At 38.9% G+C, this 12,021-nt stretch overlaps 1 protein-coding gene across 6 annotated transcripts in view; it reads left to right on the top strand.

Moving 5' to 3' along the window:
* Window positions 1-616: 616 nt before the first annotated feature.
* The window catches only part of RNF170 (ring finger protein 170), a 33,463-nt gene continuing 22,058 nt past the window's right edge, over window positions 617-12,021 (top strand). Inside the window, exons 1-3 of one of the 6 annotated variants that reach the window (XM_045286889.1) lie at window positions 617-896; window positions 2,872-3,014; window positions 10,423-10,566. In XM_045286889.1, coding sequence (XP_045142824.1) covers window positions 2,980-3,014; window positions 10,423-10,566 — 179 coding nt within the window. In that variant the 5' untranslated portion in view covers window positions 617-896; window positions 2,872-2,979. Of the gene's footprint in view, window positions 897-2,871; window positions 3,015-9,427; window positions 9,459-10,422; window positions 10,567-12,021 lie in introns of those variants that run through there. The other 5 variants (XM_004707565.2, XM_045286891.1, XM_045286890.1 and 2 more) reach the window with 5 other exon arrangements.

Raw genomic sequence — 12,021 nt, forward strand, 5'->3', positions numbered from 1 at the left:
TCTGGATTTCAAGCAAACAGCATTTAGAGGTCCTGCTGGCGTAGTGGGTTAGTCATTGGGCTGCTACCTGCAAGGAGAGCAGTTTGAAACCACCAGTCACTCCTCAGGAGAAAAACGAGACTTTCTACTCCTGTAAAGAGTTACAGCCCCAGTCCTACTCTGTTTTATAAAGTCACTGTGAATTGGAATCGATGTGACACAGTGAGTTTGGTGTGTATGTAAGACCTGACCCATTGCTCCAGTGAGTAACACATAGTTACTGCTTGAAAGAAGCTCAAGGAACTTTAGCAACTCAATTGACAGAGTTTCCTTGTGGGTGTCTCCCCATTTAATCTTCACTGCCAAGAGATAACTAGAGGTGGTAGGTGAGAATGGGACTAGAAACAAATTTTAAATCACAGAGTATTAAAATCTAATCTATGTTTCTCAAGAGAGGCAGTAATCCCTGGTTTTTGTTTTTGTTGTTAAAGTAATACATACTTGAAAAGAATTTCGTCTCTAGAATTGTACCCTGGGAAAAGTGCAGGTGTACTTTTCCCAGTCCTGTTTCTAACCTTTGGCATTTATCTTTTGGAACTTTTTTCTATTCTCCAACTCTGGATCAGAGAAAGGTGGTGGTGGAAGGATTGAAAGAAATTGTAATTTTACAGAAATTGTCTTTTACAGAGGACCTGAGAGAGCAAGTGGGCTCACAGATATGGTGGCAGAATGGAACTAGCATCCTGGGCTCAAGTAGCAACTGCTTGGGCTTGAATCCCGAGGCTGTGCTGTTGAAGAAAAGCAAGCAGCACTGCTTGGTCTAGACAGGTGCCGACTGTGAAAAGCCAGACTTTGAGACTCAAGTCCACATTGCCTTTGGAGATCATTTTCAAGATGGAGGTATTTTGACATCGCAAGTAGGTTATTTCTGTTGTTTATCCCCTGTAATACTAAACAGATCAGCCCCTTTGCAAATTGAAGTGATCTTTTTCCTCATTGTTTGGGCCCCGAGGGCCTCCTTTTGGTACTCTGATATAAGAAAAACGACTGGCAGAAATTGAACTGTTGAAGTCCCAACATAAATGGCACGCTATGAGAGTAAATCTCGACCTGGGAGCCCTGGGTTTTGTTGAAACATGCAGTTGACCTTTCTGTTCTCTGAAAACATCAGCAGTCTCTTCCCTATCTATCCTCTCACACAGAATAGCTAAGTAGTTCTTAGCTAGAAAAAAATGTGGAAATTAAAAGTAACTTCATTTGATCACCACTGGGGACTTCTGCTATAACTGATACCTCAGGTACCTTAGATATATGAGTTCTTGTAAATGTGCATGAAACAATTTTTAAGGTTGTAATTGCTTAAAAGGCATAAATACACATGGAGACTTCAAAAAGTTTGTGGGAAATTATCATTATCTTTCAATTCCCTCTTTCCAAAAACTGTTTGAAGCCCTGCTCGCGCGCGCTCTCTCTCTCTCTCTCTCTATATATATATATATATATTTATGTAGATAGATAGATACACACACATATATACATATACACATGTATGTATATATAGTAATATTGGTATGTATGTACTATAATACAATATAATCACATTAATTTGCCAACAAGTGGATACTGACTGATTCATAATGATGCTATAGGTAAAACTGCCCTTGTGAGTTTCTGAGACTGTAACTCTTTATGGGAGTAGAAAGCCCCATCCTCCAATAGAGCAGCTGGTGTTTCTAAACTGCTCATAATTTACAGGTAGCAGCTCCACATGTAACCACTATGCAAGCAAGGCTCCTTAATCACATTACCACTGGTTAAAACTAGAAGTATGTAGAAACAAATATAGCGTATATACTTGAGTATAAGCCGTTTTCCAGCACATTTTTAATGCAGTTTTTGTGATAAAATTAGGTGCCTTGTCAGATATTCGGGTTGGCTTATACTCGAGTATATACGGTAACCCATTTTTTAAAAAAGTAAATTGCCTATATGTGCATAAAACAAACCAGACAGCCTCGCTGCCATCAAGTTGATGCTGATTCATAGCAACCCTATAGGACAGGGTAGAACTATCCAAGTAGGTTTCTGAGACTGTAACTCTCTATGGGAGTAGAAAGTATCATCTTTCTCCTGCGGAGCCAATCCTGGTTTCCAACTACTGCCTTGGGGTTAGCAGGCCAGTTTGTAACCACCAGCACTCCTATAAACTCCCTGCCATCAGTCGATTCTAACCTTCAGTGACCCTGTAGGACAGGCTAGAAATGCCCCTGTGAGTTTCTGACACTGTAACTTTTTATGGGAGTAGAAAATCTTTTCTTTTTCCCTTGGAGAAGCTGGTAGTTTCAAACTGCTGACCTTGTAGTTAGCAGCCTAACATGTACCCACTATGCCACTAGAGCAATTGATGTATATAGAACGGGAAAAATTGTAAGTAATTCAGTAACAGAGTATCTCTTTTGGTGCACCTAATTTGCAAAGTACTTTCACGCTGTTAGTTTAGTTTAAATACAACTCTGTGAAGTGATTAGATTGACCGTTAGAGGTTGAGAAAGGTTGACACAAGGGATGACATTGGATAGCATTTTTACTGCCTTCTGAATTCTTGACACAGCTATGGCTCTACATTTGAAAAACAAAACAAAACTTAGTAAAAATCTAAATTGACAACTACCTCACCCTTGGATGATCCAAGGCTCTTTTTTTACTTGTAGCTGGTAGTTTATTTGACTGTTCTTTCTAATGAAAACACGGAAATTGGAGCTCTCTGAATTTCTTTAGTTTTGCACCTTCATAATGGGCATTTGAAACCTGTCATTAGAAAGTGCCTGATACACAGGCTATTACTATATGTAAAGCTGATGAAAGCTACTTTTGATCTATTTATTTGCTTAGTTTTCTCCCAAGAAGTAATTTCCTTACAAGGAGCCAGCTCAGATTCACTTCAGAGGTGTTAGTGCCATACGCAAGCTTTCCCTTTAACAGAGACTCGCCTGATTAATAATGGTATCGAATGCAGTTATATTCAGTGCAGTAAGGTAAGTGCAGAACTTCGTTTCAGCTATAATGGACAAACTGTATATTTCATTAACATTTATTTCCCTGTTGTTGTGGTTGTTAGGGGTTGTCAAGTCATTCCCAGACACACGGCGACCCCACGTCAGCAGAATGAAACAATGCCTGATCGTGCATCATGTCGCAATTGTTATGTTTCAGCCCGCTGCTGCCAGCCATTGTGTCAACCCATCTCATTGAGAGTCTTCTTCCCTTTTTTAAAAAAAAATGTCTTATTGGCATATACTTCATGTATCAGACCATTTAGTCTTTCAGTGATATTAAGAACATTCAGAGCATTTTCTTCTTGTACTCGTTAACTCTCCGTGTTCCCCCAACCTGCCCTACCATGCCCTTGTTAGGTATCTTTGAGCTGGTTCGGGTCTTGAGTGACCCTGTGCACAGCAGAACGGAACAAACACTGCCTGGCCCTGCGCCGTCCTCACCATGGTTCCTGAACTTGAGCTCATTGCTGCAGCCACTGTGTCACTCCATCTTCTTGACGGCCTCCTTTTTTTTCACTGCCCCTCTACCAAGCATGGTGCCCTTCTCCAGGGACGAGTCTCTCTTGACAGCATGTCCAAAGCATGTAAGATGAAGTCCTGCCATGCTTGCCTTTAATGAGCATTCTGGATGTACTTCTTCCAAGACAGATTGCTTTGTCCTTTTAGCAGTCCATGGTACTTTCAATATATACTTCACCACAATTCAAATTCAACCATAGTTGTAACACCATGTCCCTTTCAAAAACCATGCTCACTGCTATCGAGTCAGTGCTGACTCATAGTGACCACTGTGGGTTTCCAAGACTGTAACTGTTCACAGGAGTAGAAAGCCCAGTCTTTCTCCTGCAGAGCTGCTGGTGGATTCGAATTGTCAACTCCGCGGATCGCTGCCCAATATATAACTTCTATACCAACCACCAGGGCTCCTACGTATTTTTTTTAAGTATTTGATCAAACCTTTATTATAGGTAATAATAAAACAGTGACAAATTCAGTTAAATTAGTGCTTCTCAATCTTCCTAATGCTGCGGCCCTTTAATACAGTTCCTCATGTTGTGGTGACCCCCCAGTCATAAAATTATTTTTGTTGCTACTTCATAACTGTAATTTTGCTACTGTTATGAATCAGGCAACCCCTGTGAAAGGGTCGTTCCACCCCCAAAGGAGTCGCGAAACACAGATTGAGAACTGCTGAGTTAAATAGAAAAAGGTGCATTTTCAGTATTAAAAATTAGCTGATTTCAGTTCTTTTACTGTCAAGTGTATCTCGCCAATACTATTTTTGTTAAATCATTTTATTGGAGGGATCTTATAACTCATCACAATCCATACATCCATCCATGTGTCAAGCACATTTGTACATATGTTGCCATTGTCATTTTCAACAGATTTTCTTTCTACTTGAGCCCTTGGTATCAGCTCATTTTCCCCCTTCTCCCACTTTCCCTCCCTCATGAACCCTTGACAATTTATAAACTATTATTTTTTTCATGTCTTACTCCGACCATTGTCTCCCTTCACCCACTTTTCTGTTGTTTGTCCCCCTGGGAGGGGGTTATATGTCGATCATTGTGATCAATTCCCCCTTTCTCTCCCCACCTTCCCCCTACGCTCCTGGTATTGCTACTCTCATTATTGGACCTGACGGGTTTATCTGTCCTGGATTCCCTGTGTTTCCAGCTCTGATTTGTAGCAGTGTACATGCTCTAGTCTAGCCAGATTTGTAAGGTACGATTGGGATCATGATAGTGTGTGTGTGTGGAGAATTAAAGAGCTAGAGGAAAGTTGTATGTTTTGTCATGCTATACTGCATCCTGTCTTGCTCATCTTTTCCTTGTGACCCTTCTGTGAAGGGATGTCCATTTGTCTACAGATGGGCTTTGGGTCTCCACTCCCCCTCCCCATCATTGAGATTGATATGATTTTTTTTTCTGGGTCTTTGATGCCTGATACCTGATCCCATGATCACACCTCATGATCCCACAGGCTGGTGTGCTTCTTCCATGTGGGCTTTGTTGCTTCTCAGCTAGATGCCTAGACACTTGTTAATCCAGTTACTGTCTCTGTAGATTTAACTATCCCAGATTTCATATGCAGAAAATCATACAAAACTCAAACAGGAAGCAAACAAACAAAGCCAACGATGACAAAACAGAGAAAAAGCTCAATTGAAAATAAAGCAAAAAATATTATAAATGGAAACAACTTTAAAAGGGGTCAAATGGGAGATAAAATGATAAGATGATAGATTTTAACCTAACTACATTTGCCCTATTAACTTTATAATACTCTGTCTTGTAACAAGGCTGTTCACATCGCTGGACTGTAATCAGTAGAATCACTGGAAGCTTTGTCTATGTGGGTCTTTCTCATTTTGCTGACCATCTACAAAGTGTGCTATCCTTTTCCAGAACTGGTCTCTCCTGTTGTGTCCAAGGTACGTGAGACTCACGATCTTGCTTCTGAAGAGCATTCTGACTGTGTCCAGGACAGACGGCTTCTTCTTGTGAGTCCATTACACTTGCACTGTTCTTGGCCAACACTGTAATTCACATGCATCAGTCTTCTCCAGGCACTCATTCATTGCCCAGTGTTCATGTGCACACGAGGCTGTTGAAAGTACCGTGGCTTCCGTCAGATACTCCACCATAGTCAGAGACGTCTTCTTCTGCAGTTTTGCCCAGTGCAGTACATTATTTGATTTCTTGACTGTTGCTACAGTGAATATTGATTGTGGATCCAAGCAAGTTGAATCCTTTACAACTTCAGTCATTTCTCTGTTTATCATGATGTTGTCTATTGGTCCAATTGTGAGGATTTGATTTTTATGTTAGTTGCAGTTCATACTGAAGACTGCAGTCTGAGCTTCATCAGCAAGTGGTGATGAAGCATTTTAAGCCCTCTTCACTTTTAGCAAGCAAGGTTGTGTCATCTGTAAATAACCTTCCTCCAATCTTGTTGGCCCCTCCTTTTTCATATAGCTCAGTTCTTGGATTATTTGCTCAGGAAACAGATTGAATATAGTGAAGATATACAACCCCAACACACATCTTTCTTGATTTTAAACCATGCAACATCCCCTTGTTCTGGTTAAACAAATGCCCCTTGGTCTGTGTACAAGTCCCACATAAGCACAGTAAAGTACTCTGAAATTCTCATTCTTCGCAATGCGATCTGTAGTTTATTATGACTCACACAGTTGAGTGTCTTGCATAGGCAGTAAAACATAAATGAGCATCTTTCTGGTATGCTCTGTTTTCTGCCAAGATCCATCTAATGTCAGCATTGATAACCCTTGTGACACATCCCCATCTGAATCCAGATTGAATTCCTGCTACTCCTTATGCTATACTGCTACCATCATTTTTTGAATTATTTTTAATGAATTGTGACATGAATGATGTTAAGTAATGTCTGAATTCTGTTCGGTCATCTTTCTTTGTAATGGGTACAAATAGGGATCTCTTCCAGTTGGTTGAAGAGATAGATGTCTTCCAAATTTGTTGGAAGAGGCTAGTAAGTGCTTCCGGCACTTCATCAGCTAGTTGAAACATTTCAGTTGCTAGTCCTTCAACTCCAGAAACCTGACTTAGCCCTCAGTGCAACTCAATTTTCTCCTTCAGTATGATCTATTCTTGAACATGTATGAGCTCTTAAAATGACTGAATATCAGCTAGTTCTTTTTAGTACACTAACTCTTTGTAATCCTTCCATCTTCTTTTAATGATGCCTTCTATGTCATTTAATAGTTTGCCCACAAAATCCCTCAGTATTGCAATTTGAGGCCTAGGATTTTTTCCATCATTTCTTGCAGCTTGAGGACCCTGAGTGTGTTCTTACTTTTTGGCTTTCTAATTCCAGGTCTTTGTGCATTTCATTATGATATTATGTCTTCACGAACTGCCCTCTGACATTTTCTAGTCAGCTCTTTTACTGTATCACTTCTTCCATCTACTTTAGGCTACTTTATGTTCAACAGTAAGTTTCAGAGTCTCTTCGAATATCTACTTTGAACTTTCTTTGTCTTTTTAAATAATCTTTTGCTTTATTTGTGTAGGATGTTTTTGATAGTATCCCAGTCAGTCAGGTCTTTTGTCATTAGTGTTCATTGTGTCAAATATGTTCTCGAAATGTTCTCTAAACTCAGGTGGGAGATGCTCCTGGATATATTTTGGCTCTTATTAAATTGTTTTAATTTTCTTCGACTTAAACCTGAACTTGCATATGAGCCATTACTAATCTGCTCCACAGTTGGTGCCTGGCATTGAGCTCAAACCTAAGAACAGTGTGAGGACAGCTGGGCAGGCAGTGTTTCATTTTGTATAGGGTATCACCATGAGTCAAAACCGACTTTGATATAGTTAAAGTTTACTGAGCCAACCTGGCCCATAAACACATGTGGGGTTAATTGAAGGGTGGAGCGATAAATGGCTGGGTGAGCCTCGCCTTTCTAGTTCTCAGGTCTCTTGTTTTGTCACGGTCAGACCAGGGTACAGCTGCCTTAGCCAGTTCCCTGCTTCAGCTGGCATGGCTCATTTCCTGCAAGACATCCCCAAGGAAAATCCCCATGGACCTACCCTGATGCAGCCCTGGGTGCTAGAGCAGCCATGTGGAGACCCCTGCCAGTGCTGAGATGCTTACATGTTTACTGATTTGGCTTTCCTCCTGCAGTTGGTGTCATAGGGTGTGTTTTGTGAGATGGAGGAAGACTTTGTGGATTGGTGTTGGACATAAAGGCTAATGTTGGACTTGTGGGCTTGGACAGCACTGGTTTGGGATGTTTTCTTGATGTGCACTTAACCTTTATATAAAACTCTCTCTTATACATGAGTTTCTGTGGATTTGTTTCTTTAAAATACCCAGACTAAACCAGACTTCATGACACACTACTACCACCACCACCACCACCACTGAAACTAAGGGATTCAAATATGTCAAGAAACCGATGTAGCACTGGAAGCACTCACCAATCTCTTCCAGATAATTTGCAAGATAGCTACCTGGTCAACTAACTGGGAGAGATCCATATTTGTACCTACTACAAAGAAAGATGACCCAATAGAATGCATAAATCATCTAACAATATCATTAATATCATAGGCAAGTAAAATATTATTGAGAATAGTTCAAGAACAGCTAGCTGGAGCAGCACAACATCATGGAGCTGCCAGAAATTCAAGCTGGATTCAGATGATGTCACATGAGGGTTATCATTACTGACATTAAGTGGATCTTGGCAGAAAGCAGAGAATATAAGAAAGATGTTTACTTATGTTTTATTGACTATTCAAATGCATTCAATCACGTGTGTCAGAACAAAGTAGAGATCACATCATGAAGAATGAAAATTCTAGAGCACTTTGTTTTATTTATTTATGTGAAACCTATATACACACCCAGGGCAATTGTTAGAACAAGGGACTACTGCACAGTTTAAAGTCAAGAAGGTATATCTCTTCACCATAGTTATTCAGTCTATGCTGAAGAAGATAAATCTAAGAAACTGGATTAGATGAAGAGATGCAGCATCAAGATTGGAGGAAAACTTAATAGCAGCCTTCAGTATGCAGATGACAAAACTTTGCTTGCAAAAAATGCAAACTAGAAGCATTTACTGATTAAGATAAAAGACTACTTCCTTCGGTGTGGATTACAACTCGGTGAAAAGAAAACTAAAATCCTCACAATTGGGCCAGAAGGCAACATTATAATAAACGGAAAAAAGGATTGATGTTGTCGAGGATTTCATTTTGCTCAGTTCCACAAATACAAGTAGCAGTCAAGAAATCGAATATTGCATTGAGTACGTCTGCTGCACAAACTCTGTGAAGTATAAAGAACAAAGAAGTCACCTGGGGACTAAGGTACACTTGACCCATGCCATGGTATTTTCAGTTGCCCTATATTTACATTCAGATGAAAGCTAGGCAATAAGTAAATGAAATAAAGAATGATACATTTGAATTATGGTGTTGATGAATATTGGAAGTATCATGGACTGCCAGAGTACAAACAAATCTATCTTGAAGGAAATGGCCAGAATGCTCATTAGAAACAAGGGCGATGAGACTTCTAATGTACTTTGAGCATGCTATCAAGAGAGACCAGTCCCCGTCCCTGGTTGTAGCAGTTACATAATCTACTATCAACTTGAGGAAGGAATGGAGTCTAGCCTGTCAGGTCGCAGCTTGATGATTTCATTTTGGAGGGGCAGTGAATATAAGGAGGCCACACCAACTCTCCGCTTTGTATTCCTGATGACAAGCCACATGGAGCTACGCTGATGGAGTCAGAGCCCTGGAGCTGAAGGAACCATGCGGAGACCCACTCCAGCACTGAGATGCTTCCACCACCAATGAATCCACAAGACTTTCCACCCACTGGCCTGTGATCTTCCTGGATTCAGCATTATTGCATGGCTGTGTGAGTCTAAAGAGGAGTTTATGGACTAGTATTGACATAGGGGAAATATCGGACTTAGGGATTTGATCTGGACTGGGCTGGGAAGTTTCCTTAATGTACAATTGCTCTTTGATATAAAGTTCTCTCTTACACACATGAGTCTCCCTGGATTTGTTTCTCTAGTCCACCCAGACTAACACACTGGTAAAGAACATTATGCTTGGTAAAACAGGACCAGCAAAAAAGAAGACGACCCTTAATGAGATCGATTGGTTCAATGGGCTCAAACGTAACAATTGTAAGGTTGGAACACTTCTGGGCAGTGTTTCATTCTGTTTTGCATAAGGTTGCTTTCAATTCAAGCCAACTCAATCTAACAACATAAATATAGAAGTATTTACAAAGAAGACAATAGATTTCCTTTTCTCAAAGAAGTTTAGTAGGGAAGCTATGGCAGGTCTATAAGATACATCTCCACATGGTAAATACATAATGCTAGGAGGGAGAAGAGGTTTCTGATTTATCTAGGTGGAGAATTTATGAGGTATTCAGGAATAAGAGAAGCATTTGGACAAGAAGATTATCTTATTAAATGAAAAATATTAAGTGGGGGACAAATTCGAGATCATTTTCCTTAAAAGAGTAGAATTCTGTACTTCCTAAAATAACTTATAGAATTGTTTAAAAACCTCGTTAAATGGGGGATACTTGCTAGAGTTGTATTTAAATGCAACCTACTCAGGGTGCTATTGGTAGAAAGCTTCATCATACTCCCCTGGTGGGCTGGTGGTTTCAAAGTGCTGACCTTGTACTGTAGCTAGCAGCCCAACAGGTAACCAAAGGGTTGAAAAGTAAATAAGAGGGAAAAACAAATAAATGAATGCTATCAATAGTATACTACAATCCAGTTATGCATATATTGCTTTTATTAGTGTATGTAATTTTCATTGCCATTTGTAACTTTAATCTGTTTTTCACCTTTTAGACTTGGAATGGCCAAATATCAAGGTGAAGTTCAAAGTCTGAAACTGGATGATGATTCAGTTATAGAAGGAGTAAGTGACCAAGTACTTGTGGCAGTTGTGGTCAGTTTCGCTTTGATTGCTACCCTGGTATATGCACTTTTCAGGTGAGACTAAAGGATAGAAGAATTGAAATTATATGTATTCTTGAGGGCCATGGGCTTTCTTTTATTGCTTCTTTTAATGGTTTATATTTAATATAGGAAGCAGGTTATTTCAGTGATAGTAAATATTTACTAGGGCATATTATCTTTCCACTGGACTCTGAATGTTTCCACATACAGTTTTGGTCATCAACTATCTCATAAGATGAAATTTAAATTTATCAGTCACAGTTTGGATAAACTGTTAGTGTAGATAAGTAAAAAAGTATTGCTACAAAATCATAGAAACCTTTATCAAGCACAAATATAAAAATGTGAACCTATTGTTTTTCAACATACCCTCCATCTAGGTCTATGTAATTCTTATAGTTGAATTCATGAATTTGTAGGTAATATAATATATCACAAAAATTCTAATAAAAATTATTTTCATTTTTTCAAATAGCAAAGAAAGACTTGGACAATGTAGAGGGAATCAAGATTGAAATTAAAATTATAGTCATATCAGAAATAATATTTAGAGACTTCAGAAGTCTGTGAAAATGTAGAAGCTTTAAGGTTAACTATCATAAAATGAGATACATGTTGTTTTTTTTGAGATACATGTTTTAAAATAACATTTTGTGTCTTTGTAAGTAGAAATGGGCAGAATTATAAAATAAAAAGGCTAATTCTAAAAGTAGCAAATCAAAGAATTTCTTGTAAAACTTGTAGTGAAGATTATTAAACTAAATATGTAGAGTTAGAAAATGGTGATTAATCTTTTCTTTTTACTGCTATATTATTAGATAAAGGTAATATCCTGATTTTAAGGGCTCTCTGGTAACTCACTTGTGGACATAATGGGGATATGATAAGATGACAGCAGTTAGGTGAATTCATAACTTAGTGACAGGTTGGTCTTAGAGAATACCATGACTAATGTATTAATGTAAGCCAAAAGTAGGGACACTTTTTGCTTTTGAAAGGCGCAGTCTTTAAGCCAGTTTCATTCATTATTAGTTGCAACTTCGATGAAAATGAGGTATGTTTATTAAAATGTCAGTTGGGAAGGATAGCTAATGCATTATTACAACTGAACCAAGATTTAGGGTAATGGCTTTTTAAAAAGCCCAAAAACTACACTCACTGCCATCAAGTCAATATTGATTCATAGTGACCCTTGTAGGACAGGGTAGAACTTCCCCTGTGAGTTTCTGAGACTCTCTCTTTTTTTTAAAAATAATTTTATTGGGAACTCATACAACTCTTATCACAATCCATACATCCATCCATTGTGTCAAGCACATTTGTAGGACAGGGTAGAACTTCCCCTGTGAGTTTCTGAGACTCTCTTTTTTTTAAAAATAATTTTATTGGGAACTCATACAACTCTTATCACAATCCATACATCCATCCATTGTGTCAAGCACATTTGTACATTTGTTGCCATCATCATTCTCAAAACATTTGCTTTCT

This window comes from Echinops telfairi, unplaced genomic scaffold (assembly GCF_000313985.2).
Source record: "Echinops telfairi isolate 266 unplaced genomic scaffold, ASM31398v2 ScPeMD7_9;HRSCAF=40, whole genome shotgun sequence".
Lineage (NCBI taxonomy): Eukaryota > Metazoa > Chordata > Mammalia > Afrosoricida > Tenrecidae > Echinops > Echinops telfairi.